At 49.4% G+C, this 19,076-nt stretch overlaps 1 protein-coding gene across 1 annotated transcript in view; it reads right to left on the bottom strand.

Moving 5' to 3' along the window:
• The window catches only part of pcgf6 (polycomb group ring finger 6), a 31,630-nt gene that overhangs the window by 8,606 nt on the left and 3,948 nt on the right, over positions 1-19,076 (bottom strand). The window contains 5 exon segments of the mRNA XM_078412780.1: positions 2,950-3,048; positions 5,254-5,281; positions 15,636-15,765; positions 16,718-16,777; positions 17,609-17,664. Coding sequence (XP_078268906.1) covers positions 2,950-3,048; positions 5,254-5,281; positions 15,636-15,765; positions 16,718-16,777; positions 17,609-17,664 — 373 coding nt within the window.

Genomic DNA, 19,076 nt, shown 5'->3' with positions numbered 1-19,076 from the left:
TACGAGTGCAAAACAGTAAGACTGAAGTTGTGCAAATATCCAAGTGCATATTGGAATAAGTGGATGAGGTAGAGGGACGAGTGAGAGCAGGGGGCAGTGCAGTGGTGAGCATTGGCAGCAGTTTCTGGCCTCTGGGTGTAGCCCGGTGACTTTCACTTGTTTAAAGACTGTTCGGAGGTTGAATGGTACAATATCTGGTTTAGGTTTGGAAGACACCTGGGCAATCTCCCACAGTGTTTGGGAGAGGTGGTGTTGCCAGGGGAGGCCAGGACACTGTGTGGCTGACCCGGGAGTACAAGCTGACTATCAACCAGACACTCCCTGGCAGACACTGTCACCGAGCAGAGCCCCATCCTGCCATCCCATTAATTTAAGCAGTTGCAACTGCTCCCCATGTATGGGGAGACGGCCAAGTCCTTTGTCTCCATCTCACCTGGGGCCGCCTGGCTCTCTGGGGCTCTAAGTATTCTTCAGACGTGTGATTTGTGCAGCTAACTGCAAAACAACAAAGGTCACCAGATGAGGCAGCACTCAATCACCAGGAAAGATCGAAAGCTAATTTCAAAACCCATCCACATTTACAGCAGAGGCTACAAAGGCCACCCAGAGATCAATGGGGAACCGGTAAATAACAAGTGTAGGCATTGTCACGCATAAACCAGAGTACAAGTGGTGCAATGCATAATGAGAAAATCAAAGAGCGGGCGGGGGGGGGGGGAATAGAGGAGAGCGAACAAGATAGAGTGAGAGAAAGGCAGGGAGAGAGAGAATGAGAGAAAGAGAGAGAGAGAATGAAAGAGGACAAGAACGGGAGAGAGGACGAGAACGGGAGAGAGAACGAGAACGGGAGAGAGAACGAGAACGGGAGAGAGAACGAGAACGGGAGAGAGAACGAGAACGGGAGAGAGAACGAGAACGGGAGGGAGGGAGAGGGGGAGAGAGGGAGAGAGAGTGCAGGGCAAGGGAGAGGGGGAGTGGGACAGGGAGAGAGAATGGGGGCAGGGGCAGAGGAAAATTGAAAAAAAAAAGATTTTTACAAGAGTAATAAAAAGAAAAAAATGAAATGAGAATAAAATAATAAAATGAAGGAAGGGATGAGTGAGGTGCGCGGAAAACAGCACAGTGAGAATGAGGGGAAGTTAAAAAGAATGTAGAATAGGCATGAAATAAATTAAACGGAGGGTGATATGACGCATCACGCCCTGGAAACAGCCATCCTTCCCTCAGAAGAATCACAAACAAGTAGATTCATCCCGGAGGGCAGAGCCTGATGTATTTATAAATTGCTTTGTGCCAGTCGGCGGCGCCCAGCCTCTGCATACATCCAGGCTCTTGTCAGCCGTCACCTCCTCCCACAACTTCCCAGGGGATGCGACTGTCTCCTATTCAATTACAGTGAGAGATGGTGCCGACTGAAGCAGCTCTCGACTGGGTCAGAGACACTCCTGTAAGCAAGGGAGTGCAGCACCACCTGCCCCCACAGCTGACAGGGAAGGAGGGATGAGAGGGATGGAGCCCTCTCCCACCCACTGGCACTCCCCATGCTCCCCAACATCCTGCCCACTGTTTCAAGGAGAGAAGGCAGGCCAGGCTGGCAGCCCATTCCTAGCACAGGCATTAAACCAGGATGACTCCCAGGTGATACTTAGTATTATGGATATGAAATTATTTCTCTGTGGGTGATTGCATTTACAGGCCTGTCAAGGTGTAACAAGTAAGACTTTAATTGTTCAGTTGCCAGTACTTATGACAATTAGACACTCTTGACTCTTGGACTAGTAAGTGGCAAGTAAACTTCATGCTACATAGGTAGAGATTGACACCTAATTGCTTCCCATGACATTCAATGGCATTACCTTTGCCGAATCCCCACCACCAGGGACAAGTGATCCACAGGGCAGGTTTGAGGATTGGGATCGTGCAGCAGGAACCCACCCCCTCTTGACTCACTAAAGCTACCAATGGCACCAGGCAGGAGTGCGATGCATCATGCCCCAACTGCCCAGAGGAGTGGCACTCCTGCACACTCACAATGACCAACACATAACCACATGATGGCAGCCCACCCACCACAGTGAACACTCTCTGTCTCCACTGCTGGCTCGTCCCATCATTGGGTTAAAGCCAAAATCCATGAACTCCTCAGTCGGACAGATAGATCTGTGGAGAGTCACTGGATTTGACAGCGTTATGGGAATCCCACATCTTGTTTCCACTCTCACGGTGCAGGCAAATAAAGGTTTGCACTTTCACCTCCTCTAACCTCATCTACTGAATCCGTTGTTCAAGATGTGGACTCTTACACATCAGTGAGACTGGGCGATCGTTTTGCTGAACACCTTCGCTCAGTCTGCCTGGACCTACCTGATCACCCGGTTGCTAAACACTTTAATTCTCCTTCCCATTCCCACACTGATTTTTTCTGTCCTGGGTCTCCTCCATTGTCAGAGTGAGGCTAAACGCAAATTGGAGGAACAGCATCTCATATTTCGCTTGGGCAGCTTCCAGCCCAGTGGTATGAATATTGATTTCTCTAATTTTAAGTAATCCCGGCATTCCCTCTCTCTGCCTCTTTCCCCCACCCAAGTCGCACCAGCTTCTCGTTTTCACCCAACAAACAGCTAACAATGGCCTGTTTCCTTTATCATCGTTAGTTTTTTTGCATATCTTTCATTCATTGTTCTTTATTTCTCTACATCATCGTCTATATCTCTCGTTTCCCTTTCTCTTGACTAGTCTGAAGAAGGGTCTCGACCCGAAACGTCTATCTTCAATAAAAGCTGGTCTGGCCCACCACAGAATGACTGAAAGCCTCATGCCTCCGATGCCCCACAACACTGAAGCTCAATAGACACTCCCTTCCCCTCAGACAGAATCCCACACTGATGGCCCTTCCCACCTGCGCACTTAGCTAATGGCCCTTGCCAATCAGTTCAACGTGAAGCTTACCTGATACTTGGGGTCCAATTCCAGCTTCTTTCGGATGAACTTTTCCACGTGTCGGATAGTTGCCTCCTCCGACACCCGGACATATTTCTTTTGCAGCGGCTGAAAGAAAAACAAAAGAAAATCAACCAGGAAGCCAGGGGCAGAAAGAGTTTGACAGGCTGAATGGCCAGGTCTTGTTACTGAGGACCACGGTGTCAAAGGCCCTCATTTCAGAACCTACACCATTTGCCCGTGAGACCATGCAGATGTTAGTTGCAACAGACCGCCGGACAGTGGGGTTCACGGGTTCTGATGAAACAATGTCTGCGCTGGGGGACGTCGACAGATGCTGCTGCCGTGAGTGACCTGAAGGGCTGCGTGAAGCAGAAGTTGCTGCAGAAACCGAACAGTGACACGAACAACACTCACACTGCCTCATGATTAAAAAAAGTTTGTGTTCACAGAAATATACCCCAGATAAAATGTGCCATCTCCAGGGGATCAATGCAGACACACACTGCCCTGAGGAAGGTGCCAGGTCTGATCACTGTCCTCCGCTGAACTGACAGATCCCTGTAACGTCTGATTGAAACTCAACCAGGATTCCAGCTCCAGGTCAGAACCCAAGATACCTGCAACGCACTCGACTTGCAGGCGTGAGTGTGTGTGAGAGCTAGTGTGAGTGTGTGCGTGAGTCCGTGTCTGTGCGTTAGTGCTCATGTGAGTGTGCACGCACGCGTGCGTGTGCCCACGTGTGTGCATGAATGAGTGCGTGCTCATGTGAAACCTGCGCGCACACGAGTGTCCGTGTGGGTGCGTGAGCGAGTGCATGCACACGCGTGTGTATGTGTGAAAGCACGATTGTGTGTGTTTGCGTGAGTGTGCACAGAGACAAAAAGAAAGGGAAGCGTGAGTGATTGACCCTGACTATCTGCCACGTGAAGGTTGGCCGTGCATGTGAGCCATTGCAGGGGTTTTCCTTTCCCCTTTGCACCCAGGCAATTGTGGGTGGAGATAGCAACAGTCCCAACTCCAGCAACCATCAAAGTACGTCCCAAACACCCCTGGTATTCATCCATCACACACTCGCCTTCCTATTCTGCAACCATTTACGGGGTCTGACCTACACACACTCTCCACGCCTGCCCTATGTGGATCTCACTACTCAACTACTGCAGCAGAACCAGCTCCAAAGCTGTTGCAGCCACCCAGTCTAGCCACTACCACCTATCTCTTGTCCTTCACACAGCCCCCCCCATGCCCTGAGCCCTCGCTCCGGCTCAATGCACAGATCGGTGGTGCTTTGTTGCCGGCTGGTAGACAGTTGCTGACAGCTCAATACTGAAAATTATTCAGACTGACTCCACTTTACACATCAGTGCTCACACCTACATTGTTTTTAAATCAAAGCTGGCAGCTTCGCCAGGCTCGGGAGAATTGCTGCTGAGTCCACTTATTACTCGAGTAAAAATTATAAGCAGAATTATTCACAAAACCTGGCTTCAATTCAAACCGATCTCCAGCACAGCTGAGGACTTGCTTCCATCCCCACTGTTCGAGTCTAGGCAGCCTTGGTCATGGGGAACGTTGCTGCCCGGCAAATAGACACAAAGTGCTGGACTAACTCAGTGGGCCAGGCAGCATCTCTGGATAAAGGAAAGGAGCCCGGCGTTTGCCTGGGTCAAAGGCAAAATCAGGGCTCGGATCACTGGGGGAGCCGTGAGATGACGTGTCACTCTGACCATGGTTTAATGGCAGTCCCATTTGTTTGTGATCAGTTTGGACAAAACAAGGCAGCCATTGGATTTTGGCAAGGGAGTAATGCAGGTGCTGATTAATAAAGAGATCAGCCACAGTTCAAACAATTGCCCAGTGTATAAATTAGAATGAACACGCGTGACAGTGGGAGCGTGAACGTGGGGCCGGGAGCGTGCACATGAGGCTGGACACTGTCGATCCTATGGCCATAGTGGGGTCAACACTTTCAATGCAGACAGCTGAAGGATTGATCACCTGTGGGTGCCTCCATCAGGGCCTTTCCACTCACTGGGTTGGTAACTCCCAGCAAGGACACGGGAACACAAGTCTGCCTAGTACACGTGGCAGCAGACTGTCCCTACAGGAAACGTCTGACCAAACCCAGGACAGTAATGTTTCCCAACCACTGGAATTCACCAGGACTTTGCTCCCCAGCTGTGGGGCGGTGCTCCTGGGCTCGGACTCTGCAGTGACTCTATGGCCGGCTGGACATTGTAAATGCAATCGGTCAGTGTGTTCAGTACAAACGTCTTGATCAGGGAGAGGCGCTGTTTCTGGTTCACCTACCTGAAAGTCATCAATTCCAAAGTCAGCCCTGCAGAAACAGAATAACAGTCATTAGAACAACGACAGTCTCAGGCGGTCTAGACTGACTAGTTTCTGCATCAATAGACAATAGGTGCAGGAGGAGGCCATTCGAGCCAGCACCGCCATTCAATGTGATCATGGTTGATCATTCTCAATCAGTATCCCGTTCCTGCCTTCTCCCCATACCCCCTGACTCCGCTATCCTTAAGGGCTCTATCCAGCTCTCTCTTGAATGCATTCAGAGAATTGGCCTCCACTGCCTTTTGAGGCAGAGAATTCCACAGATTCACAACTCTCTGACTGAAAAAGTTTTTCCTCATCGTTAATCAACTGTGACCAGTCTGGAGGTTGGCATGGATTTAGCTCAGGTGAACGTTAAAAACAAAATGCTGGAGTAACCCAGCGGGTCAGGCAGCATCTCTGGAGGACATGGATAGGCAACGTCTCACAGAGTGCTGGAGTAACTCAGTAGGTCAGGCAGCATCTCTGGAGGACATGGATAGGCAACGTCTCACAGTGCTGGAGTTACTCAGTAGGTCAGGCAGCATCTCTGGAGGACATGGATAGGCAACGTCTCACAGAGTGCTGGAGTTATTCAGCAGGTCAGGCAGCATCTCTGGAGGACATGGATAGGCGACATTTCAAGTCGGGTCTTCTTTTCAGTTTAAAACCTCCAAGCCTGACTAATGAAGTGTGATTTCTCAGACAGTCAGACCTGTCAAACAGCCTCCTGACCAACACTAATAACACTTCAAAAGCTCACTGATTGACCTGTTGATTCTGAATCGTCCATTCAGCCATGATCACATTGAATGGCGGTGCTGGCTCAAAGGGCCGAATGGCCTCCTCCTGCACCTTTTGTCTATTGTCTATTGTCCTGAACAAACAGCTAAGCACAGAGCCATTTATGAGATGTACACAGATGCTTCCTTTTGCTGACCGATAATCAGTAGTAAACTGCTCCTCCTACACTTTGCAGTGTGTGGCCCATTGGTTTAAGTTAAAAGACATATGGGCAAGTACATGGATAGGAAAAGTTTAAAGGGATATGGGCCATACACGGGCAGGTGCGAATAACTTAGGTGGGGCATTTTGGTCGGCATGAACAAGTTGGGCCAAAGGACCCGTTTCCATTGTGTATTGCTAAATATTAACTCATTGTCTACATCTCTTTCTGGATTAGAGGCAGGAAACATGTTCCCAATGTTGGGGGAGTCCAGAACAAGGGGCCACAGTTTAAGAATAAGGGGTAGGCCATTTAGAACGGAGATGAAGAAGAACTTTTTCAGTCAGAGAGTGGTGAAGGTGTGGAATTCTCTGCCTCAGAAGGCAGTGGAGGCCAGTTCGTTGGATGCTTTCAAGAGAGAGCTGGATAGAGCTCTTAAGGATAGCGGAGTGAGGGGGTATGGGGAGAAGGCAGGAACGGGGTACTGATTGAGAGTGATCAGCCATGATCGCATTGAATGGCGGTGCTGGCTCGAAGGGCTGAATGGCCTCCTCCTGCACCTATTGTCTATTGTCTATTGTGGATCTGAGGCTGTTCAGTCCCTTGAGCTCATTCAACCATCCATGATCTTGATTCAGTGAATCAAAGCACAGCCTCAAACATCCTCAGAAGACAAACATACAATGAAGCATACAGTGCCCTCCACAATGTCTGGGACAAAGACCCATCATTTATTTATTTGCCTCTGTACTCCACAATTTGAGATTTGTAATAGAAAAAAAATTACATGTGGTTAAAGTTAACATTGTCAGATTTTAATAAAGGCCATTTTATACATTTTGGTTTATACATCATGTAGAAATGACAGCAGTGTTTATACATGGTCCCCACATTTCAGGGCACCAGAATGTTTGGGACACCGCAATGTCCCCTTCAGTTTTCTCTTCAGCAAATAAAAGGCATGCATAATTGGGTTCAGATCGGGTGATTGACTTGGCCACTCAAGAATTGACCATTTTTTAGCTTTTAAAAACTCCTTTGTTGTTTTAGCAGTATGTTTGGGATCATTGTCTTGCTGTAGAATGAACCACCGGCCAATGAGTTTTGAGGCATTTATTTGAAGTTGAGCAGATAGGATGTGCCTAAACTTCAGAATTCATTATGCTACTACCATTCATTATGCGATTAATAAGCTCACCAGTGCTCTCTTTCTTCTTAATGATGTTCCAAACAGTTGATTTTGGTAAGCTTAAGGTTTGGCTGATTTCTCTAACATTTTTATTCTTATTTCTCAGTCCCATAATGGCTTTTTTGACTTTCATTGGTACAACTTTGGTCCTCATGTTGATAAACAGCAATAAAAGTTTCCAAAGGTGATGGAAAGACTGGAGGAAAGACTCGGTGCTGAGAGCTCTCTTATACCTGCATTGAGGAGGCATTTAAACACACCTGAGCAATTACAAACACCTGTGAAGCCATGAGTCCCAAACATTATGGTGCCCTGATATAGGGGGACCATGTATAAACACAGCTGTAATTTCTACATGGTGAAACCATAATGTATAAAAATACCCTTTAATAAAATCTGACAATGTGCACTTTAACCACATGTGATTTTTTCTATTACAAATCTCAAATTGTGGAGTACAGAGGCAAATAAATAAATGATGGGTCTTTGTCCCAAGCATTATGTAGGGCACTGTATCTGGCTCCAAGCAGCACAGCAGATTAAAACACAGGAGTCTGCATCAAACTACCGTACCAGTGGGTCAGACTGACTGTGTAGGAAGGAACTGCAAATTCTGGTTTAAACTGAAAGTAGACACAAAATGCTGGAGTAACTAAGTGGCAGCATCTCTGGAGAGAAGGAAGGGGTGACATTTCTGGTCGAGACCAGACTGATGTCAGGGGAGAGGAAGATACATAGATAAGGAAGTGTAAGGTGTGAAAACAGGACAAAGGGAATGGAGTTCAAGGAAAAAACGGACTGCTCTGCTCAGCCATGCTGTGCCCAGCAGTCTGACTGGAGCCGAGACTCTTCAATGACAAGTGAGCTCAGAGCAATAAACCCTCAGCAATGTCTGGTGTCAGGAAGCATTCTCTGCTTGGTCAGCTTTCGCATCTCCCGACAAACACACCACAAATGAACCGAGTCTGCTCGTAGGAGAGACGCGTGTTTCTGTCCAGACTCTGCTACAATTAACGTTGCCGGCTGTGAGAGTCGAGATAGTATTGGCTCTGACAGCCACCCGCTGGGGTCAGACTGACCAACACAAACCCGGCCCTCTCACAAACTGACCACACGGGCCAAAGCAACCGACTTCCCTGCTGCTGCCGACTTCCTGGAGGTCAATCAGGGCCAGCAACAACCATCTCAATCTCTGCTGTCAGAGACTGGGTAGCCCGTGACACTCCCCACACCCCAATGCCATTCCACCATTAATAAGGCACATGAGCAAGACGATGCAATGAGCTACAAAACTGAACTCGTTTTTTAGATTTAGATATACAATGTGGAAACAGGCCCTTCGGCCCACAGAGTCCGCGCCGCCCAGCGATCCCCGACATTAACACTATCCTACACACTAGGGACAATTTTTACATTTACCCAGTCAATTAACCTACATACCTGTACGTCTTTGGAGTGTGGGAGGAAACCGAAGATCTCAGAGAAAACCCACGCAGGTCACGGGGAGAACGTACAAACTCCGTACAGACGGCGCCTGTAGTCAGGATCGAACCCGAGTCTCCGGCGCTGCATTCGCTGTAAGGCAGCAACTCTACCGCTGCGCCACTGTGCCGTTCAACGAGGATAAACCCACCCTCCTGAATGACATCTCATCATTAACCAAAACATTCAGGCCTTCCACCAGAGTCACAGAGAGCAAGGGAGAGTGAGAGCGAGAGCGAGACCGAGAGCGAGCAAGCGAGAGAGTGAAAGAAAAAGAGAGCGAGACCGAGAGAGAAAGAGCACGAGAGAGTGTAAGAGAGAGGGAGAAGGAGCGAGAGATATATATATTTATTATCTCGTGGTTTATTATCACGTTCTCCTGCGTCACTGTCCCAAGTTTGAGAACCTGTCACCCACTGAGAGTCGCTGCATTTCACCCTCCGTCACAGCCACATGGGGGAAGCTGGGTCCCCAAGTACAACTTTCCATGCACCATTGACCTCAGGGTGGCACAGTGGTAGAGTTGCTGCCTTACAGCTCCAGAGACCCGGGCTCGATCCTGACCACGGGTGCTGTTTGTAAGGAATTTGTACGTTCTCCCCGTGGGTTTTCTCCGGGTGCTCCAGTTTCCTCCCACACTCAAAAGACACACAGGTTTGTAGGTTAAGTGGCTTTGGTAAAAATTGTAAATTGTCCCTAATGCATGTAGGATAGTGTTAGTGTGCGGGAATCGCTGGTCGGCGCGGACCCGGTGGGTTGTATGCTGTATCTCTAAACTAAACTAAACTTTGACCTTGGTTACTCTTTGTCAACCCTTTTGATGCAGGACTGCTGTGAAATACATGTAGCATCAGACAGACTGATTGATCTGCAGAGACAGAGAGTCAGAAGTGTAGAGAACAACAGTTCTGTCAGTACCCCGGGCGCTGGGAAGTTGGCCAGCAAAATGCAGGCACATCCATCCACAGAAGGCAGAGTCAAGCCGAGTAAAGGAGATCTGTGGCTTAGAGCAGTAACGAGAGCCATGGACCATGCAGACTAACACAGGGCAGCAGATTCCACCCTCAGCACAATGCAGAGGGAGATTCTAGAACAAGGCGCTGGGGTTAAAGGTGTCCGTGGGGTCAAAGGTGGATAAACCGCCAGGCCCTGGTGAGGTCCACACTGTGCTGGGAGGCGAAGAAGAAAGCTGTTGCAGAGATAAGCCAGGTAATTAGTGGCTGCTGGGCCTAATGTCAGCAGTCGGAAAATATCGAGGAACGGGATTAACCTGCACTTGGCGAGGATTAGTCAGCAATAATCAGCACGGCTTTGTTACACAGGATCCCGTCTGATTAGCCCGAGTTTTTCAAAGAGACAACTAAATATGTTGATGAGGGCATTGCATTGACCTCGTCTGCACGGGTTTCAGTCAGGCCTGAGGAACGGTCCCACATTGAGACCAGGATCCATGGAACTGAGGGCAGTTTGATAAACAGAGCAGAGGGTGCTGGTAGAGGGTTATTTCAGCGACTGGAAGCCTGTGACTAGAGGTGCACCACTGGTGTTAGTCCTAGGGCCCTTGCTGTTATATTTTTTGCAGCATGTGAAGGTAGGGATGCAGTGAGTAAGATCACAGGAGACACAACATTCGATGGTTAATGCGTTAATTCAGCACGCCTAGGAATTTGGAGGTGTTGTACTGGCAAGACTTTCCAAATATTCAATGGTACACCTGGTAATACTCCCAACAGACCTTTAATCCAGTGTGCCAAATGCCAAATCATTGGGATTCTCAAATAGCCCGACAACTGATTTCAGTTTTACCATCATCAGGATAACATGTCATTGAACAGTGGATCAGGTGGCAAAACAATGAGAAGTGGAACAATGCAGAAAATGTGATGGGGTGCATATAATAGGGAGCAATAGTTTAGTTAACAGATAGAGCATGGAAACAGACCCTTCAGCCCACCGAGTCTGTGCCGACCAGCGATCACCCTGTACGCTAACACTATCTGACATACACTAAGGACAATTTACAATTATCCCCAGCCAATTAACCTGTATGTCTTTGGACTGTGGGAAGAAACCGGAGGTCCCGGAGAAAACCCACGCAGGTCACGGGGGAGAACATACAAACTCCATACAGACAGCACCTGTAGTCAGGATCGAACCCCGGTCTCTGGCGCTGTAAGGCAGCAACTCTACCGCTGCGCCACAGTGCCGCCGCACGAACAAGCCCTGAATTCAGAGTGAACGGGTGGAGGCTTGCAGCATGAAGGCATCAGAAGGGCCGTAATGTGCATGCCCTGGGATTTACGGAAGGCAGCAGTCTGGTGCATAAGGTACGACAAATGGGGCCACTGCCGGAGAGCAGGGAATGTGAACAAGGAGAACATTCTAGAAAGGCGTATGGCGCTAGTGCAGCCTCAGAGGAAAGGTGCTGTGTGGTGAGGATCCGGCACCAGGCCACGGCAGGATGCGACCACACTGGGGAACAGCACAGGCACTCACCGAGCTGTTGCCACACCTGGGAAAGTACAGCCATCAGGACAGGCTCAGTCAGCTGGGGTAAAGTCATCGTCACACAGCCCAACTTGTCCATGCCCACCAAGATGCCCACCTAAACTAGTCCCACTTGCCTGCCTTTGGCCCATATCCCCCTAAATCTTTCCTATCAATGTACCTGTCCAAGTGTCTTTTGAAATTGTGTTATTGTACCTGCCCCAAGTACCTCCTCTGGCAGCTCATTCCATGTACCCACCACCCTCTGTGTGAAAAAGCTGCCCCTCAGCTTCCTATTACCCCCTCGGGTTGTTCTCTTTGGGAGATTTAATTGAGATATACGACACTACGAGAGGCCGAGAAAGGTTGAACAGGAAAGACCGAATCCCCCGGCAGAGATGTCCACAAACAGGGTCCACAGAGCTGCTTGTGAAGTGGAGCTGGTATGGGCAGGTTGCTCATCGACTTCCTTGTCTCTGCCGACACCCACTGGCCACTGCCGGTAACTGCAACCAGAGCTCTGCATCAGGCAGCAGGAAACGGCCAAGTGCGTCGAGAGACAGAGGAGGAGCACAGACACAGGCAAGAGCCCACCGTAACCGTGCCGACCACAACCACCCATTTACACAGATCCCACGTTTTAAACCCACATTCTCATCGCACACCACATCCCCACCCAAATTCATGTGACTGGAGCAGAATTAGGCCATTCGGCCCACCAAGTCTACTCTGCCATTCGATCATGGCTGATCTATCTCTCCCTCCTAACCCCATTCTCCTGCCTTCTGCCCATAACCCCTGACACCCGTATTAATCAAGAAACTATCTACCTCTGCCTTTAAAATATCCATTGACTTGGCCTCCACAGCCCTCTGTGGCAATGAAATCCACAGATTCATCACCCACACACCAGGGGTACATTTACAAAAGAAAGTCAACCAAGTCTTTCTTTCACAGAGCGAAGCCTTTGTTTTGCAGGGTTGCGAAACGTCAACATTCTTTGCCAGCCGCAGTTGCTGCCCCACGCTCCGGGTTCCTCCGGCAGGTTGGTGTTGTTTTGTGAAGCACCTTGCTGAAGGACAATGTCGCGAGGCCTCTCACACAAGTCACCCACGTCAAGTTACACAGATGAAACAGCAGCGCCATTTGTACCTGCCCCAAAGTTCAGTAAGATCACGGCTGATCTGTCACCGTTGGCTGTGTTCACAGGACCTGCACGGATCACAGACCTAACATCTTCCTACTCCATTCTGAGGATCATTGACCGGCTTTAAGACCACCATCATCCTGGCGCCAAAAAGGAGCAAGGCAGCGTGCCTTAATGGCAGCCATCCAGTGGCTCTGACATCCACCATCAAATCCCCTCTCATCCTTCTAAATTCCAGTCGACCCATTCTTTCATCATATGTAATTCCCACCATCACACAATCGCAATAATATTCTTCTTCAAATTAGGAGACCAAAATTGCACACAATACTCCAGGAACGGTCTCACCAGGGCCCTGTACAACTGCAATTGGACCTTGCTCCTAAACTCAAATCCTCTCGCAATGAAGGCCAACTATTAGCTTTCTTCGCTGCCTGCTGTACCTGCATGCTTACTTTCAGTGACAGATGACAGGTTTCGTTGCACCTCCTCTTTTCCTAATCTGACACCATTCAGATAATAATATGCCTTCCTGTTCGTGCCACCAAACTGGATAACCTCACATTTATCCACATTATACTGCATCTGCCACTCACCCAACCTATCCAAGTCACCCTGCAGCCTCATAGCATCCTCCTCGCAGCTCACACAGCTTTGTGTCATCCGCAAACTGGGAGATGTTACATTTAATTCCCTCGTCTAAATCGTTCATTTATATTGTAAATAACTGGGGTCCCAGCCTTGTGGAGCCCCATTAGTCACTGCCTGCCATTCTGAAAAGGACCCGTCAATTCCTACTCTTTGCTTCCTGTCAACCAACCAGTTCTCTATCCATGTCAATACCCTACCCCCAATGCCATGTGTTCTAATTTTGCACACTAATCTCTTGTGTGGGACCTTGTCAAAGGCTTTTTGAAAGTTCAGATACACCACATCCACTGGCTCCCCCTTATCCATTCTACTTGTTACATCCTCAAAAAATTCCAGAAGATTAGTCAATGATGACTTGGTCCAATCCTGTCACTACTTTCCAAACGTGCTGCTATTACATCTCTAATAACTCAAGCATCTTCCCCACTACCGATGTCAGGTTGACTGGGCTATAATTCCCTGTTTTCTCTCTCCCTCCTTTCTTAAAAAGTGAAGTTACATTAGCTACCCGCCAGTCCACAGGAACTGATCCAGAGTCTATAGAATATTGGAAAATGATCACCAATGCATCCACGATTTATAGGGCCACCTCCTTGAGTACTCTGGGATGCAGACCATCAGGCCCTGGCGATTTATCTGCCTTTAGCCCAACATTTTCTAACCATTTACCTAACCATTTTCTGATGAGTGTGGTTCCCTTGAGTTGCTCCCTCCCACTAGATCCTCAGTCCCCTAGTATCTCTGATGTCCCCTAATAATTCCAATTAAATTCCATAATCCTGAACCCAGGAGTCAGCAATCTCCCAATCTTCTTCCTTGCTGGCCTTGTGGTTTTTCTTATCTGCACCCTCTCTGTAGCTGTGACACTATATAGTCCTCACTGTTTACGTTCTCTTTAGCAGTACCCGATGTGCTCACATATGGTGTAACAGGCAAAACAACGTTTTTCACTCATCTTGATACACATGCCAACAATAAACCAATAACTCAGCACCACTTCCTTGCACTGTGTTCATGCACTGCCTCCCAAGGTTCCCTTAATATCCAAATCCCTATTGTGACTGAGCCCACATCACCTCCAGGGTGGAGAATTCTACCAAAGATTCACTTCAGGGAATGGGGCAAGCAATTTCATCTCATCTGAGTCATGAATGGACAGTCTTTCAGTAGGTGTTAAATGTATGTTTTTAGTGTTCTTTAGCTTGTTTTATGTGGGGGATGAAGCGGGGGGAGGAAACTTTTAATCTCTTACCTCGACGGAGGTGCGATTTTTTTCCCGTATCGTATCTCCGTCCACACTGAGGCCTAACATCGAGGAGTTGGCGGCCTTTGCTGGAGACCGACTTTGAGAGCTCCACCTTGGGTGTCTGCGGACTAACATCGTGGAGCTTGCGGTCTCTGGTCAGAAACCGACTTTCGGGAGCTCCAAGCCACAGGAGCTTCGACCTCCCCGAGGCGGGAGCTTCGATCGCCCCAACGCGGGGGCTTCGACCACTGGCTGCGGGAGCTTTGATCGCCCCGACGGATGGTTCGATTCCCCCGACCACGGGAGAATAAAAGAGGAAGCAGATTGGGCTTTTTTTACCTTTCATCACAGTGAGGAATATGGGGAATTCCACTGTGGTGGATGTTTATATTAACGTTTATGTAGTTGTGTGTCTTGTTGCTTTTTTTCAGTACGGCTGTATGGTAATTCGCATATCTGTACCTTAAGTGGTACACGGGACAATAAAAGACCTTTGACTTTTTTCTACTCTGAGAATGTGAACACAGGATCCAGACATCCCAACCAGGAAAACATCCATTTTGAGCTTCACCCATCAAGCTCCTTTAGGATTCCAAATACATAGAAACATAGAAAATAGGTGCAGGAGTAGGCCATTCGACCCTTCGAGTCAGCAGCGCCATTCAATATGATCATGGCTGATCATCCACAATCAGCACCCCGTTCCTGCTTTCTCCCCATATCCCTTGATTCCGTTAGCCCTAAGAGCTCTATCTAACTGTCTCTTGAATTTCTCCAGTGAGCATCACAAATAAGTTGAGTTTCTCCACTATGACAGACCTGCCACGCCAGGAACCAATTTGGTGAAGCTCCGTTGCAAGTCCATCCCTCGTTGGGCTGGGTGATCAGATCTGTTCCAGTCCCAGTGGGTCTAACCACAGATGGATAAACACTGGAGAGACACCTCCACTGTTTACTCAGGTGCTGCTACAGTAAAGGTAACACACCGCTGGAAGGAACTGCAGATGCTGGTTTACACCGAAGATAAAGACACAAAATGCTGGAGTAAATCAGTAGGACAGGCAGCATCTCTGGATAGAAGGAATGGGTGACGTTTCGGGATGAGACCCATCTTCAGACTGAAGAAGGGTCTTGACCCGAATCGTCACCCATTCCTTTTCTCCAAAGGTAACACACTGCCTGACTGTGGACTGATGTGTGAGAGGTGACTCACCCAATGAACTCGAGCACCAGGGAGATGTCGGGTTGCGGCGGAGGTTCGGCCGGTGGGGCTACGGACAACGGCAGCTTCTTACCCTGCATTCGGATACGACTCCCTTTGCCACTGATGGGCACCTGTACAACTGGAGAGCAGAGAGCAGACAATGTACCTGTGGAAGCTGAACCCGTTCCCAGGTGAAATAACCAAGAGCAATGTGTGGACGAGGAACAGGAAGTTTTTAGGATCGATGCTGAGGTAACACACTCCATGACTCTAACACGCCTTCCACAGCCCAGGCCTTTTGCTTCACCAAGTGGCAGCACCACAGACTGGCCAAGCTGGAGGCACCAGCCCTGGGTCACCAGGCATTGTCACAGACTGGCCCATTACAGGGAGAGCCAATGCCATGTAGTTTTCAGCATCCAGGCCCTGGGACACAGGCAGTGGTGCAAAGTAGCCGGCTGCAGGGAGAGGCGAGCTCCAATGCTGTCCGCAGTAACACTGGAGCTCCAGGCCTTGGGACACCAGCAGTGGTGCAGAGTAGCCCGCTGCAGGGAGAGGCAAGCACCAATGCTGGCCGCAGTGACACAGCTTTCAGCATTCAGGTCTGGAGCTCAGAGCGTGGGAACCCCAGCAGTGATGCAGACCCCGCAGCCCCGCCGCATGGCAAGGCAAGCTGCAACGCTGGCTGCAGTGACGCAGCTTTCAGCTCTGGACTCGACGGCTGAGGAAACAACAAGGCTGGTGCAGACGGTGCTACAGTCGCTGGTACAGGCAAAGTCTGGACAACTGGCTTAGTGAAAGCACACATGGGTAGGATTCGTGTTCTCATGGTACGGGTGTCAAAAACTAGACAGCACTAGTGCTGAGAGCAAAGGCATTTTTAAAGGGGTGTTTTACACAGACAGGGATTGATACCTGGAATGCACTGCCGGGGAGGTGGCATTTAGCACTGAACGGGCAAGGCACAGGGTATGATCCAAATGTGGGCAAATAGGATTAGTGCAGATGGGTGTAAAGGCCAGCATGGATGTGCCGTGCTGAAGGGCCATCTCTGTGCTGTACAACTGTGAACGTGTGACTCTATAACTCACCTGGCTTAGGAACCTCAAGTCCTCTCTCATGGTAGAACTCATGAAGCCGTGTTTTCTCACCTGGAATCAAAGCAGCTCATATCAGTCAGCGAATCCATGAGTGTAACTTCATAACAATTAAACTGTGAAAGTCCAAGTCCACCGAAGGCTGGCTGGGTCAAACAGACTGGATGAAAGCCTCTCGCCAGCCCATGCAGACTTTGATAGCAAGGGTTAACCCCACTGTTCACCCAGACTGGGATAGCAAGGGTTAACTCCACTGCCCACCCAGACTGGGATAGTAAGCGTTAACTCCACTGTTCACCCAGACTGGGATAGCAAGGGTTAACTCCACTGCCCACCCAGGCTGGGATAGCAAGGGTTAACTCCACTGTTCACCCAGACTGGGATAGCAAGGGTTAACTCCACTTTTCACCCAGGCTGGGATAGGAAGGGTTAACTCCACTGCTCACCCAGACTGGGATAGCAAGGGTTAACTCCACTGCCCACCCAGACTGGGACAGAGGATTAACCCTGTTCACCCAGACTTGGGCAGAGAGGGTTAACCCCACTGTTGACTGGGACACTGAGGGTTACTCCCACTCTCCATCCCACCACCCGGAATGGAATGGACTGGAAGTGCATCGGATTGACTGGGATCAAGGGTAAACACAGGCCAGCACAACCCTGAGTGGTGTCAGTGCAGACCCCTCTGCTGTCCCCTGATGGGAAGGAACAGGAGGATGAGCAGCTCTACGGCACGGTTGTGATGTTGCCGACTGTGCGCTGGGCTGGGATGTGCCCCACACTGTGTGCCGCCCTCACTGACTGTGACTGCCCATGCTCACCCTGGCCCTGACTCCCAAAGGGGCCACTGTCTGCACCCTGCCTCAGCGAGAGCCTGGTACTTACTGCTCTCCAGGTTGGGCACCAGCTTGTAAACAATATCTTGCAACTTTCTGTCCAGCCTGCAAGGAAACAACACGTTAAACTGCAGGAGGAGGAGGGGTGGGGATGAGGGGGAGGGTGGGCATCCACTTCTGATCCAAGGAAGGCGAATCAGAACATCACAGGAGTGAAGGATCAGGAGATGGAGGTACAAGATTAGTCCATGTACACTAAGTAAGTTCATAAGTCACAGGAGCAGAATTAGGTCATTTGGCCCCTCGAGTCTACTCCACCATTCAATCATGGATGAACTATTTTTCCTCTCTTAACCCCATTCTCCTGCCTTCTGCCCATAACCTTTGACAAACAATAATTGGATAGGATGAATTTCCATGACCCAGACTGCTGAAACGTGGGGTCACCTGCCTCGAAGTCCTGAGGGGCCTTATGTACATGTCCAAACATCGCTGCAGGTGGCAGCACAATGAGGGGGGGGGGGTGAAGGCAGCAACAGGATACTGGAGATAGGCACAAAATGCTGAAGTAACTCAGCGGGACAGGCAGCATCTCTGGATAGAAGGACTGGGTAACGTTTCGGATCAAGACCCTTCTTCGGACCCAATACAGAGACGAAGATGCTGGCCCCGGTCAGCTGGAGGCAGTGCTACATCATCAGATGATGGATAAGCCACAGCTGAATACCAAGTACACACCTGGTCACTGCACTACGGACAGACATGGTGGCACTGGGGATGGTGCAGAAGAGATTCACCAGAAAAAAAACAAAGTGCTGGACTAACTCAATGGGTCAGGCAGCATTTCTGGAGAACACGGATAGGTGACGTTTTGGAGAGGACCCATCTAGAAATTGTTTATAGAAGGGGGGAGGGGGGATGGAGAGAAAGTTGGAAGGGGGAGCAGGAAAAAGCTTGGCAAGTGAAAGGTGATTACAGGTGAGGGGCTGGTTTTGATTGGCAGATAATTGGACAACGGCCAGAGTTGAAAAGATAAAACATATGAGATAAGGATAGAATGGGTGCAAATTGTGAAGCTAGAGAGAGGAATAGAGGTGGAAGGCGAGAAATGGCTACAAATTCAGATGGGGCGAGGGGGGGGGGGGGGGGGGAGGTGGTGGGGGGAGAGGGGGTTTGTTTGTAGGTTAGTTATGTAAAATTGGAGATTTCAAGAAACCTCACTGAATGCATCCATCCATCCCTGTCACACACCCGATAAATTGGAGACACAAGGAACGGTAGATGCTGGTTTACAAAATAAAAAGTGCTGGAGTAACTCAGCCGGTCAGGCAGCTTCTGTGCAGAACGCTGGTAGGTGATCTTTCAGGTCGGGACCCTTCATCAGACTGATGGTGGGGAGTTGAGAGGGGAAGCAAACTAGAAGAGAGGAGGGAGCAGGACAAAGCCTAGGAGATAATACTTAGATACAGGTGAGGGGGGTTTATAGATGGTTGGCCAAAGGCCAGCGATGAACAGGC

This window comes from Rhinoraja longicauda, chromosome 16, assembly GCF_053455715.1.
Source record: "Rhinoraja longicauda isolate Sanriku21f chromosome 16, sRhiLon1.1, whole genome shotgun sequence".
NCBI lineage: Eukaryota > Metazoa > Chordata > Chondrichthyes > Rajiformes > Arhynchobatidae > Rhinoraja > Rhinoraja longicauda.
The sequence above is the reverse complement of the archived record's forward strand: the minus strand, read 5'-3'. Positions and strand labels throughout refer to the sequence as shown.